This window comes from Antechinus flavipes, chromosome 3, assembly GCF_016432865.1.
Source record: "Antechinus flavipes isolate AdamAnt ecotype Samford, QLD, Australia chromosome 3, AdamAnt_v2, whole genome shotgun sequence".
NCBI lineage: Eukaryota > Metazoa > Chordata > Mammalia > Dasyuromorphia > Dasyuridae > Antechinus > Antechinus flavipes.
Genome location: NC_067400.1, coordinates 452082928 through 452098111, shown reverse-complemented (window position 1 = coordinate 452098111; position 15184 = coordinate 452082928). Strand labels below are relative to the sequence as shown.

The 15184-nt window shown below is 33.1% G+C and overlaps 1 protein-coding gene across 7 annotated transcripts in view; it reads left to right on the top strand.

The window, feature by feature from the left end:
* FRY (FRY microtubule binding protein) overlaps positions 1-15184 on the top strand; it is a 514411-nt gene that overhangs the window by 355886 nt on the left and 143341 nt on the right. For all 7 annotated transcript variants that reach the window (XM_051986496.1, XM_051986491.1, XM_051986495.1 and 4 more), the window contains 5 exons: positions 8129-8232; positions 8766-8874; positions 10641-10727; positions 13395-13566; positions 14814-14946. In XM_051986496.1, the coding sequence (XP_051842456.1) occupies positions 8129-8232; positions 8766-8874; positions 10641-10727; positions 13395-13566; positions 14814-14946 (605 nt within the window). The remainder of the gene's footprint in view (positions 1-8128; positions 8233-8765; positions 8875-10640; positions 10728-13394; positions 13567-14813; positions 14947-15184) is intronic.

Below are 15184 nucleotides of genomic sequence, written 5' to 3'. Positions count from 1 at the left end.
AGCAAGTCTTAACCCCCACTGCCTGCAGGTAATTCTCTGACACTGTAAGTTACTGAAGAATTGCTTACTTACACTGGCAGAAGGAATTTCTCCACCTAGATAAAATCTGATGAAATCACAAGTGCAGACCATGCTTTTGATGAATTGATCCTACAAGTGATAGAGCCATACTGTCTTAGAAAACAGTTTATATCCTTTTTAGGAAGCAACTTCAGAGTTCAATATACCACAGGCCTGAAGTCTGTATCTTTACTGATGCTCAAATAAGCTATAGAGGGTCATCGATGTTAGATTTTATGGATAGAAATATAATTATTATTTGATACTAGGAAACATAAGCGCTACTACATTGGGCACCTTCATATAGGAATTCTCTATAGAAATGATATTATAGGGTCCCTATCTCCAGTCTATGCATTGAATTCTATCAGTTTTGAAGATTTTCTTTTTTTTTTTTTAATAGCAATATTGAGACATTTTTGAAAGAGAATGGCTACCCTTCAAACATTATGGATATTCACAAATCATCCCTCATTCTCTTGCATATTTCTTCTATCAGTTTTTCTAAACTTGGACTTACTTACATTTTTAGAAGATACTACCTTTTTTCTGTAAAATTTTGTAATTCACCAATGTCACATAAAATACAATTTCTTTTATTGTAACTAAAGCTTTCTCGTTCCATTTAAAGGGTTATTTGCCAGCTCTGGTACTCTGGGATTGATTTTAATCTTAGATTCTATCCCTGTCAGCCATCATCCTTCTGACTGAAAAATCCTACTAAGTGATGATGGTTTCTGTGATAATGGTGAATATTTCAAGTGCTTTCAGTGTTGTTTAAAGGATTATAATCATCAGGATGTGTAAGTAAGAATTGTAAAAAGCATCCTATGGGCCAAAAAGTCTGAGAAGCAAAGTTCTAAGTCCCAATTGATGTGTGTATTTTGTTGGTCAATTGCTTTTTCAGTCATGCCTGACTCTTTGTTTCCCCATTGGAGCTTTATTGGCAAAGATAATAGAATTGTTTACTATTTCCTTGTCTAAGCCATTTTGCAGATGAGTTGCCCAGGCTGAATTTGAACTCAGGTTTTCCTAATTCCACTGTGCCACCAAACTACCTTGATGTGTATATGACATGTTGGTTATGTTTGTCATAGGATTCCTCAGAGAAATTGTGACTCCTCCTTTGATGTGATTATTTAAAATATGATTAATTTAAGTCTAGGAAAATGGATTGTTCATAATTAAAATTCTGTTTTCAGAGTATTGGCCAAGGGAGCTTAACAGTTCCTTCCTGTCACTGTTATGTGTGGTTCTTTGAAGATATTCCCAATTTATTTTCCTGGCTACATTCTATTTGAGGCAATTATACACAGCTTTTTGAGAATCTTCTAGGCCTAAAATACCTTCCAGGAAGAAATGACAGAACTTGGTGCCAGATTAGAAGTAGAGGATTAAGGAGACTGAAAAATTCAAGGTGATTCCAAAGTTTCTTGGTATTTCATATTTTTAAACTAATTATTATAATTAACTTCAAAGTATTTAAAAATTTGAGATTATAAAACAATCTTAAAATTCAAATGACATTATTATACACATAATGGCAGCTAGGTAGTATAGCTGATAGAGCACTGCACCTGGAGTCAGGAAGATTTGAATTCAAATTCATTCTCAGAAATTTATTAGCTTCATAATCCTGGTCAAGTCATTCAACCTCTGTATGCCTGAGTTTCTTATCAGTAAAATGGTGAGAGTGATAGCACTGACCTCCCACTGAGAACCAAAGAAGATAATATTTGTAAACTGTTTTGCAAACTTGAAAGGGCTATATATGTACTAGCTGTTGTTAGTGGTTTAGGGAAAATAATAGCCATCCTCAATGCCAACGTGATATATTTGTCATTTTAAGTAGTACAAAAACTTTGCATTTCCAAAGGTGATATTGAGCTCTCCCAGGGATTGATGGCCATCAATTTCCTAGAATTTTTGAATTTCATTCTATTTGGTTGGTTGTAAGGCATGTGGATATGCTTGTACATGCTCCTGTGGTTGTTTTAAGACACTATAATTTTCACAGAGTGGTTAAGATTAATTATGCTATTTTGGCACTTACTGTGATGATAGCCCGGTCTGTGTTAGAAAAATTGTCTTTAAGAACTCTTAACTATGAATTGGTATAAAAGGCTCACTGCATACTTCAAGGTAAACGTCATTTATTTTCTTCAAACTAGCTATGGATAGATATAGCCAAGGAATTGAACTGTTCCCAGTGCTTTTAATAAAATGTCTTCCAGGATTAGCAACCATTATATTGTCACCACTTTTAAATATTTGATTACTGTGGAATTTGTTTTATCTACTGACAGCACAATCACAAGTTACAGGATGAGGGCATTTTTCTTAGGATTGGCTTATAGTAGGTAGTGAGCAAATGCTTGATTGATTGATTAGTTTCTCTTCTCTTCAGTTTCTCGATTATCTTTTCCACTTAAAAGATTTCTCTTTCCAATTTCTTTTTATACACAAACAGAAAACAATAATTTTGCTTAATAGAAAAAATAAGATATGGGAATGGAAAAGGATAATTCATAGTGTTGTCTTTTTAAATTTATCCACTTAGAGGTTATTTGTGAAGGTAGGGGAAAATGTTATACTGAACACAATTTTAATGTTGTTGAGGAGTTTTCTTTAATTTATTGTAAACATTAGGATCAAATTCTATCAGGTCAATTTGTTATTGTGACCAAAAATACATGATAATTCTGAGAATGATCAAAAGTAATTGTTTACAGATCTGTGATACAATATGTAGTTTTGGTCACTGCATCTACAGAACAACCCAGAGAAATTAGAAAAGTTCAAAAGAGGGTAACTAAAGCATCAAAGAGATGAAAAAGATATAATATGAAAAACAAAAAATATTTAATACTCCCATCTGGAATGATGAAGACAGAGAAAGGATGAACATGAAAGGTTTATACAGCAATCGTGATCCAAACCTCAGAATTTTGTAAAATTGCACCAAGTGTTTTTTGTTTGTTTATTTTGTTTTTTAAAAAAAATCCACAGTACTAAGCATCTAATATTTCTTCAGGATAGTTCTAGTCTCTGTTGTGACTACAAAAGACATATAAGACACAGTTGCCATCTTCAAGCAACTCAAGCTCCACTGGGGAGGAAACATACATAAGTAAAATAGAAAATGGTATGGCTTGTATCAGAGGAGGATGAGTGGAACTGACAAAGATAGGAATTTAGCTATTAAGCCATTAAGAGCTATTATATTCAGCTATATATTAGCTGGCATCCTCTTGAACCTTGAAGCAGGTAGTTTGAGAAAAGTTAAAGGAAAAAAGTAATAAGCTTATAGAATTCACTACCACAAAGCTAAAAATATAGAAACTTCCAAAGTGAGGAATAGTACTCTATCTCTTACTTAAAAATAATCTAGAAGCCAAGAGAAATTTTAAAACAGGTTATATTTTAAAATAGTCATGAATGTAGGGGAGAAATATCCATAACTGCTTATATGTTTATAAATACTTAGCAAGGAAGGAATCACTGGCAAAAAAAAAAAAAAAGTCTTTGAAAGTATGGTAGTTTTTCCTCCCTGATTAGCCTTAAAAATTTTTTTCCTGATTACCTTTATAGATTTATACTTTATAGAATTTGGAGCCCAAATGATCATTTCTTAAGGCTTTACCAAACCCAGTCCATTCTCCGTGCTCTTCATTCCACATGCTGCCCTCCACCCTCCTGGATAATCATTGACTTCAGCATTCACAAAACAATATGCACAGTGTTAGAATTATGAATGTTTGACTTTGGCAGTCATCTTTGGTTTATTCAATGTGGGCAAGGCATCTAGGTGGTAAATTGAAATATAGCAATATATAAGTGTAATTTACAGTAAAGATCTCCAGCTTTCAAAGTAAACAGCAGATCTCAGCCTGAACATTAATTTTCTATCAATGCCTTAGTTTATCCACAGGACTTGTCTGTCAACAACATACTGCTGTTATAGAACAAATGCATATTCTTGAATATTAACACCTAATTATTTTAGCTGGTCTTTCAGCAGTCATATTCCATAGAATGCAATGAGAAATACAGAATGTTATTTTCTTAAAGGAGCAATCCTTTAATAAGAAGTCTCAGTAAAGTTATTCAACAGTTTCTTTGGTTCTATTCTTTATTTTCTGCCTAAGAATTGAGCAGGTAAGAAATTGTGAAAATCACAGTGAACGAGTCAGTCTGCCATAAATATTATGACAAATTCTAAAAGAGTAAAATCTTACACTAGTGCTTCATTATTTGAATAATATTTATGAAGTATTCTCACTGACATAATGCACTAGGAACAACTGTCTGCCTGCCCACCTTTCACAATTTATGAGATTGGGGCAGTTTTCCAAACTACCACAATATTAGAGAAATTAATATTAATTTTTATCCACTGAAAAATTGCTTTTAAAAAAAATCTTCTAGGGTAAGAAATATTTTACCCCTTCTCCTTAATGACAAAATAAATAGGGATAATGATGCACTCTTCCTCATCTTACATAAAGATGAAATTGATATCTGTAAATAGGACATCTACTTTGAATTATTGCCTCTGTAGTAGTGATGACTTATTTTGAATGATCCAACATCTCATCCTACCTCGTTGGTGATAAAGATAATTATACTTTTCATTTTATCATTTCTCCCAGACTTGATACCGATTTCTTTTATTCTCCAAGCTTTTCTGTCAAAAAGAAATGAAAGAAAATATGAGAAGACATAATGGGTTAAGGTACTTAACTTTGGAAGGAGTCCCTACATAACTAAAATCAAACATACTGAAGTCTTTATACTCTTTGTAAAATAGTGAAGGACAAATATGATTCATCCCATTTTTTTAAAATTAAGTAAACTGAGATACAGGCTTGGGAATTATTTCCTTTGCTTCATGGCCAGTGTCAAAGCTTGAATCAAAATCTACTTATTTCTAGTTCAGTAATTATTGCATTAAACTGGAATTTGTGTTGCTGACTATTGCCTATTATTCCTCATTTAAAATAGATTTCAGTGTTGTGACTATTTTTGCCATTTGCAGATTATGCTTTGATGTACTCATATAATAATATGACAATAAGTTGATGAATTAATATATGAATGGATGACTTTTACCAGTGAGTAGATCGTAGCAAGAATAGATTACAAGTTGCATTTAGGAGAACCGTATAAACAAATGTATTAAAACATGCCCAATTTTTATAATATTTTATATTCTTTTTAAAAGGTGTCCTTTAGTGACATAGTGTTCAGTATTTCAAATTAATTTCCCAGATATTGGAGTCATTCTGATTTGACATTAACTCTCTTTCTAACCCTAAGAGAATTTCATATTCCCTCTTTCTGTTGACTTGTGTCAAAAAGGAAATAGAAAAAAGTACTTCAAAATGGTTTTATGAATTCCAATTAAATAGTGTTAATTAGGTGGATCAAAGGTAAATGCTTGGTGATTCAAAAGATATGGATTAATATCTATAGAAACTTCACATAGCCAACAGTTGAATATGAGTTTTTCAGAATTGCGACAAGGCAATTTTGTGACAATTCCAAAACAAAATATACCTCATGAAACAAAATAAAAGATAAATATAAATTATTGGTAAATTAATGTAAAATCAAAGAAGTGGAAGAAAAAGAGAGCTTATAGACATTATGGGTACAAGAAGTATATCAAATTTTGGTTACTGGTGAGAAATAGAACTAGTCAAGAGTTTTTCAGTTGTGCTCTTGAATTTATTTCATAGTAACCAAGGGCATTTGGGGAGATAGAAAGGAATCTCCCTATAATAGGGCCATTTGAGTTTTGCTCATTGGAATACCTGAAATGATCTAAAAAAGACTCAGGATAGTTAGCACAGATATGATAGGAGTTGAAAGAAGGGTGGGCCATAACACAAAGAAGTGTTTACATTTAAGAGACCATAGAGCATGGAAAAAGAGTGTTCAGAAGACAGAATTAAAACCGCTAAAGGTCTTCTCAAGATGTTGGAATGATAACTGATGGGAAGACAAATATATATGTCTGTGGGAAAAACCTTTATTGTAACTTATTTTGCCATGCTGTTCAATTAGATATCTTTTAGTTTGTAAGAATATGCCCTCTTTTAGCCTGGTTAAACACATCAGCAAGAGCTTATAAGTCAGTAAAGTCAATTAGTACATCTCAGAAATTGGGAAATACTACAAATTAAAGTTTGATATATTTGTTTTGTTAATTATCTAAAATTAAGGAAGTGGAGAAGTATTAAAAATGCAGATTCAATTGTAAGGTATCATGGTTATTTGAGGGCCTGTTATTAAACATTTGCCAGCACATTGCTGCTTATAAGATCACTATTACTGCAGTCCAAGGTTGCTCAAATAATTAATAGTCCTTGTGTGGGTCAATTTATATAAAAGAATTCAGGGATTCTGGCAAGTAAATGGCTACTGTAGCTACTTAAACCAATACTCTCAATAATGTAGAAGGATTTTTTAAATAATTCAGTGTAACATTTATTAAATTTTCTTAAACTGTCCCAATAAATCCACTTCTGCATTACCAACCACTATGCTAAAAGTACTTTCTCAAAAATTCCTAATTACCTCCTAATCACTATATTTAGTCCCCTTTTTTTCCGATCTCAGCTTCCTTGGCTTCTGTGTGGCTCTAGAATAATTCTCCATGCTAGCTCTCCTTTGACTTATTCCCATGCACTTTATACTGCAGTCAAATAAGATTATTCTTTGTTCCCAATACATACCACTAGTTTGCTTGACTCTGTGCCTTTTCATATAGTCAATCCAGCTGAACATTCAACATTCACCTTCTTCCTTTTTTCACTTATGAAATTCCTTGCCTACCTTTTAAAATCCAACTCACTGAAACTTTATCTGTTTCTATCCACCTCCTCCCTAAATCAGCAATATCCTTCTCTTTGGCTAGTTCTTTGTATTATACCTGTAATGCATCTATAACATAATGATGTATTATGTATAGTTTCAGTTACCAATGTTGATGTTTTATCCCCTCTGGTCTCTTTCCTAGCATCTACCTTAATATTCTCTATGGAGCCAGTGTTTATTAAATGTTTGTATAGCTGACTTAAGTGTGAAAGCACTTTTAATAGCATAAAATTGGAACCATTATCTTTGTTATGTACAATTCATTATCTGTAATTTTTGGAGAATATCCAATCCGAACTAATGAAAAAATTGAATCATAGCATATTTTTTAAAGAAATAGTGCTGTTAGTCATGAACATATAATACCATTAATAAAGTTGCCAAGTGGTAGTCCCTATCAGATCTTCTTTAATAAATAGAAAGGAAGGATTCCTTTTTTGTATGTAAATACAATCTTCTAAAGTTATTTTAAGAGTTTGAAAATCTAGTTTTCTTAAATTACCTAGTTCCCCTTGCAAACCCTCTTTCCATTTTTCAATTCAGTGGTAATGCAAAGATAGACTTTGGCCAGACCTGTTTCACAGCTGTCACAAATTCTGAATTAGTATGTTCCCAATTAATTCAGCTAAGAGGGGAAGTAGCTAAAGTAAGAATAGCAAGTTAATTGAATGGATAAAGAAAGAAAAGTGAGACAGACTGTGATAATATGAAGACTGATGGTTAAAGAAAAAATTGAAAGGATGGAAGAATATGAAAAGTCTGTGTTCTTGGACTTTAAAAGGGAGATCTAGGCATGGATCTAGGCAATGAGGGTATTATGAAAAGAGCAAAAAAAAATTTAGAAAGGGCAAGTTGAACCTTCCCTTCATATTTGAATTTATGCATATTTTGGTGAAAATAAAGTAGACAAAACTTTTCAGCTTCCCTCATCTTGGACTCTCTCAACTATGTCCATACCTAAATATAGGGGAAAATAAATTGATATTTTTGAAAATTGTTCTCTTGACTTCTCCTACTAGTCACTAAATTCCCTCTACACACATATATGTAATATTCAGGCACTATCTTACCCCTGGGGTCAAGGATCTGGTATCATACTAGATTCTCTATTCCCAATATTACTTAAAAGAAGAATATCTCTCCTTATTTCTTAAGTGTGACTTTTACCTTTTTATTTTTGTTATAGAACAAAGACCCCAAGATGGCCCGAGTTGCACTGGAATCTCTGTACCGACTACTATGGGTTTACATGATTAGAATCAAATGTGAAAGCAATACAGCTACTCAGAGGTAAAGGATTTGGTGTGGGTTCATGATCAAAAAGCTCAGAGTGGAGTGGGATGATCTAAACTGTAGTCTAAGCTAGTGTTGAAGGTATGATTCCTTTTAGAGATGTCTTCCAAACAGTTTCCCTGGGTTTATTTAGTTGTCATTTAAACAGCTGTTAACTAAAGTAGCTGTTCTCACAAGGGTAAATGTACTCTGCATTTAGAGGTGGTTCTCCTCAGGGAGCCCAGTGGCAGCAGCATAGACCAAGAACAGCATTACTCATGATCAAAAGAGGAAGGGAGGCTTGAGGAAAGGATTTATTTCCAAACTATGATTAGTTTTCATAAAAAGTATTTTTCTATAAAAAAAGATAAATGAGACTAAGAATGCGGAAGTGATTTGTGTTCCTTCACCATCCCTTTACCCCCCATTCCCATATTTTCAATGATACTTAGACAAAAAGTACCATCTGTTATGTTTCCTTAAAGAATAAGAGCTCAGCCAACAATGCTTGTTTTCTCTCTCTTGTGCTTTGTTTTTTTCTTATCTTTTAGCCGACTTATAACCATCATCACAACACTTTTCCCCAAAGGATCCCGTGGTGTGGTACCCAGAGACATGCCTCTGAACATCTTTGTGAAAATCATCCAGTTCATTGCCCAGGTAACAGAAGAGCTCCTGGCATTGAGGAGCTGTTCAGAGTCATTTAGTGAATGTGCCTCTATCTAAAGAAATACACAGAGAAAGAAAATCTAAAATTTAAAAAAATAGATATACCTTAATGTTAACTAGCCTAGAGTTATCTAATTATTCTGGAAGAGTCAAATCGTGTCACCAGAAAATAATAAATACTTTTTGTGTGCTCACTATGTGTTGAGTTCTTTGAAAGTATGCATAAAGATAGAGTAACTTTATGTTCTCCCCCCCCCCACTCTCCCATTCCCCATTTCACTCACTCCTCCAAAAGTCTTCCTCATTTTACCCTCCCAAATCCCAATCCAAAAGGGGGTCTTTCATTGTTTTCCCACTTAGCTTCTACTGTTCCTCAGATGAAAAGTCCCCGAAGCTTTGAGATGAAAGTTTATGCTATGGAGTTTTCTATGGCTGAGAAAGTAAGGTGGAAATTGAGATGAAATTTCTTGAGACCCAGTCTGCTTCCCTCAGGATTTGGTGGAGTTACAGCCCTGTAAGCCCTGTTCTTTCTGAGTTCCTCTCAGATTGTCTCAGGAGCACAACTGCTTTATCCCTTTATTTTACTGTTCTGCGTTCGTTTATTTTATAGAGATTTTCTGTCTGTTTGTGAAGGAAATCTGGGGAGCCTGGAAATTTCTGACCTATTCCATCTTCCCTTCCTCTTTCAACAGCTTACATTCTAATGGAGAAAGCAACCTATATATGTGAATATAGATACAAAATATGTTCAAAGTAGATACAATTAACCTTGGAGAGGTAGATACTAGCAACTCTTGGGTGGGGTAATGGTACCAAATGTAGCCTCTATAGTGAAAGTGGTACTTGAGCTTAAAATCAGGGATTCCAATAAAAATGAAAGATCATTCTCAGTATGGGGAACAACCAATGCAAAGATGAGACAGAAGATGAAACTGTGTGTGAGGGATAGCAAGTCAGTTAGTAACCATTTATAGCATGTCTACTGTGTACCAGGCACTGTGCTAAGTACTGGGAACATAAAAGCAAAAGACAGTACTATTAGATTCTGCCTTGGTTAGATCACATCTGATCCACTATCCACTGCAGCATCTTGCTGTCCATTCATGTTACCTAAATAAATATTCTTTTTTAAATAAATAAATATCCTTTCTTAAATAGTCCCCACTTTTTAAATCTGAGTCATTTCTTGCAAGGTTAGTTGTAGGAAGAGCCACAGGCTCCTAAATGTTAGAGAGCAATAAAAAAAAGTTATTTTTATTATTAGTCATTCCTGGCTATAAAACCTTATTTCATTTTTGAAAAATATCTGAAATATCTGAAAACAGATAATTTACCAAAGGTTCAAATGCATATTGTCTTCCCTTAGGGATTTTCTATGATCCACATAAAATCCTACATAGATTGTCTGTCATTTAACAATAGTCATTTTGAAAGAATTAAGGGATAGACACTGGAACTGTAATTCTGCTAGTAAAGGGAAAGTCCCTGGTTTAAAAAAAAAAAAAGTCTAAGCCCCCTCCTACCAATGTAAATCAGTACTTCCTCTATACAACCTCTAGTCTTAAAGAATTGTCCACAGTCACACAGTCAATATGTGTCAGAAGTTAGACTTAACACCCAAGTGTTCTTGATTTCAAAGCTGGCTCATTACCCACTACTTCAGGTTTTCATTTGAAGGGACAGAAGAAGACCGAGAAATTTCACATTAAATTTGTAACCAGAAATCTTTTTTATCTGTTCATTTATTTCTTCCATAGGAACGTTTAGATTTTGCAATGAAAGAAATTATTTTTGACTTCCTTTGTGTTGGAAAACCAGCAAAAGCTTTCAGTCTCAATCCAGAGGTATGATACTTTATATAAATCTTATATTGGCTGTGTGTTTTATTATGACAGAAAAACATTTTTACTATGAAGAATTGGGGTCAAAGGAGAGAAATCTTTCCTAAAACATCAGAAATAGGTTTCTGTCAAATGTCAAGTTGTTTGAATAAACAGCATAGTATGGTGGTATTTCCAAAATAAAAGTTTGGATCAACAGATTTTACTCTATGCTATTTGGCTATACAGTATTCTCTCAAAGTCTTAGCATGATGTTAAGCTATTGAAATCTAACACTGTAATAATACTTTGGGGATGGCCAGTGTATTCATTCCTGTTCCCAAAAGAGCAACTCAAAGGAGCATTCAATTAGCAATTTAGAGGTAGGAGGGCTTCAGATCATCTAATCTAGTACCTTTACTTTGCAGTGTAAGTAATGTCTCCCTGAGCCTATGCTCCCATGACTACTAAAGGGCAAAGCAAAGATTCAAATCCATGTGCTCTGACTCCCAACCCAGTGCTCAATCTACTTGTCTCATGGTCTAAATGCTTTTTGGAAAAGGAAAATCTGAAACTTTTTTTTTGATTATCAATATTTTCTTTTGTGAAATTAGATTCCAATGCATATTGTCAGCCCTTGAAATAAAAATCAAAAATCATCAAAGAAGGGTGGAGTTTTAAACCTTAGAACCAAGGTTTGAGAATGTCATGGACCCTTTTGGCAGTCTAGGAATCCTATGGACCCTTTCTCAGAATGTTTTTTAGTTCATAATTGAAGGAAATGCTGAATTTTAGTGTGTTCAGTTGTTTCAGTTGTTTTCAGATTCTTCATTTGGGATTTTCTTGGCAAAGAAGTGCTTTTTCATTCAGCTGAAAAGAGGCTTAGAATTGAGGCTTGAATCCTCAATTCAATGAGATCTATACTCACAACTCCTCCTATATGTACACCACTGTACACATTACTAACTTTAAAACAATTTTCATACACCTTATAGCAAACACTTTAAAGCAAGGTGAGAATGTAGCTGTATGAGGAGGGAAACGACACTAAGAAATAAAACAAAAGATAAGTTAATTTCATAATAATTATCTTACATTCAATGCCAATTCTTATATTCAATGCCATGCATTTCAGATGAGGATTGAAGAGGGATTTTGTATAGATGTCTACAATATATTTTCACTAAATATTTGAAGATTTTCTGACATATCCTGTGACAATGGGATTTTTTGCCCTTATCTTTGGGGGATTTCTGATATTCACTTCCTTTTGCTTTAACCTAAAATAATGTGGAGCACTGGAGGAAATGATTAAATCATCCCTGCAGATAAATTTAAAAATTTATAAACCTACATGAGATATTTTTACCAACCAGGACAATGCAGCAAACTGAACATTGAAGAAAAAAGAAGTACAACCTATTCTAGAAAACTGGGCATTTATCTTTAGAATGAAATAAAAAATGTATAATCAGCAGTCTCTCTTCTCCCTCTCCCCACATACACATATCACATACTCCACCACCTCTGTTTTTATCCTCAAAAATCATCAAGGACCCAGTCCAGTGACAAAAGCAAAGAGTCTTTGGGGTTACTATGGATAATCTACAAATTAAATAATTCATTTGTGCATAATTGAGCGTTGAAAAATGGAGAGACTCCAATCATCAGCCCTTTCCATATTTACTCATAGTAGTGATGTATTTAATGACATTATACATCATGTGTCCTGTCCAGAATGCTATGTGTAGATCCATTTTGTGGTACTGTAGAACTAGAAAAGGTACAGGAAAATACATCTAACATAAACAGAGGGCAGGAGGACATACAGTAATAGATGAAAAGATTAGTACTTCAATCTAGAAAGCAGAGTCTGTACAGGAAGATTTATCAGAATCTATAATGATAAAGGATAAGGCTAGAAAATTTTGGAATATTAGAATCAACAGACATCTCTTAAAAGTTTAAAAGAAGTCTTTAATGATGAAGGATAAGGCTAGAAAATTCTGGAATATTAGTACCAATGAGCATCTCTTAAAGTTTAAAAGAAGTTTTAAGATGGATCAAAGGAAGTACACATCCCCGAAAAATAACACATTTATTGAACTTGTTATCCAATAACTGAGAAAATATAGCTGTAAGAAAGGTTTAGATACAAAATTTACTGCTTATTATAGTTCTTTTTTATTGTTTTTATTAATATCTTTTTTTCCAAATATATCCCTCCTGAAAAGGAGCAATTTTTGTAACAGATAGAAAAAGATTGTTCAGGAAAATTACAGATGGTTGGTGGGCACATCCTATCCATTAAAACTCAACATCATAAAAGGCAATTTCCATAGATCAGTGATCCAAGGACCATTTGGGAACCACTGGTCTGGATGCACCATTGTACCAAACTCTGTGGAATTTCGAATGTTTCAGTATTTTTATCAGTACTTTACTTAGATTTGGACTTTTTCTATGTTAAATTTGAAATTGATTTGTGTGTGTATTTGTTCACTCATCTCTTTTGCCTTTCTTACTCCATGTTGACCCTCATGACCAAATTCAGATAACATCCTGGATATTTTGTCCATCAGAGTGCTTTATAGATGTGACCAAATTTTATTTTTCCAAAAGAGTTATGTTTTATTTACATAAAAATAGCAACATTCTTCTTCATCACCCTTCCTATATTATCTCTTACAGAGAATGAACATAGGTTTAAGGGCTTTTTTGGTAATAGCTGACAGTTTACAACAGAAAGATGGTGAGCCTCCCATGCCAGTAACAGGAGCTGTCCTTCCTTCAGGAAACACCTTGAGAGTGAAAAAAACTTACTTGAGTAAGACTCTAACTGAAGAGGAGGCTAAGATGATAGGTGAGTGATACACATGCTTTGGGTTTTAATCTTCTTGAGCTTTTGGAATGACTAAGATATACTTTTATTTAGTAAAAACTTATTTTTAAATGACATTATGAAAGCAATTAGTTAGAAATCTTGTCATCCAGTCTTTTGATTAATTCATGCTGTGCTTTATTAGATTTCTTTTAATCTTCTTGGCATTTCCTGGATGAATATTTTGGCTTCAAAATGTCGAGTTTTTATCTTTGGTCTTTCCAATCTTTTAATATTGATAATCCAAAATCTGCAACAGTGTGCCAAGACATCTGTGTGCTTTAGGAGATAATCCTGTTTATGAAACAGTCCAACAGAAAAACTTTATTTTATAGTTAATTTCTTTCTTGTTCTATAGCAAATGTCCAATATATGCTTTAATATCCTAAATCCTATCATGAGCCATGATGCCTTCTGAGTTTTTTTCTCCACATAAGGTTTTCTCAACAAAATTTATTTTTTATTTATCAGAATGATGTTGAATTTATATGCACTGACATTAGCTTTCTACAGAGTCCCAGAAGTTAGAAATCTAGTAAAGAATTTGTATAATAATTGCCAAGTTGGAAATATATTGGGTTGATAAACTAAAAAGACAGGAAAGAAGCATGGGAAGAAATTTCCTATATTCAAATAATTATCAATAATTGCAGAATTCTTAAATATGATACAATAAAAGGTTTAAGCTATAACAAGAGAAATAACATACATTAACAGTGTTTTTCATGAGGTCTAAGCTTTTCGATTCCATTTTAACAGTGTATCTATTTACATGCAATCCCTATTTGCATTCTACTGCAGGATATTAATCCCATATTGAATAGAAAACTACAAAACCAAAGTTTTTCCAGTCTCTGGGAATATTTAGAATGTTGTTTAATTCTTCTTTTTTTAAACTTAAAATTAAATTGCGCCTCAAAGCTTTTCTTCTCTACTCAATTAAAGTAAACCCTACACTGACAGACAATTCAGCAGTTGATATTATAAAGCTATTAAAATCCTGAGCTAGGATAAGATATCATTTATCCATTTAATCAGTAATAATGTAATTTTTTATGTTAGACAAGAATCAAAATTTTTAATTAGGGCAATAGTGTTTATGGCATATAATATATATCATTTTCTGACTTTTTATAATCCTCATGTGGTTGACTTTCCCTCCAGGCTTTTGAATTCCTCCATAATATGTATGTAGTCAAAAATACAGTTACAATGTCCATTTTTTCCAGGTATGTCTCTATATTACTCTCAAGTACGAAAAGCTGTAGACAACATTTTAAGACATCTTGATAAAGAAGTGGGAAGATGTATGATGCTGACCAATGTTCAAATGTTAAACAAAGAGCCTGAAGATATGATCACGTAAGTTCTAGTAAGGACTAACTCTTGAGTAAATGAATATTAATATTATATTCAGTTTATGTTGAATCCATGTATAAATCCATCTTTTAGTTTTATGTTATTACAATTAAAATCTTTTTTTTTAATTTGCCAACATTTATATTATGGCCAACCACAGAAATTAGGATAAACCTAGAAATTCAACAAGTCAATGCAATAAACATAGATTAAGTTGACTATTATATCCAAGGCACTGGAC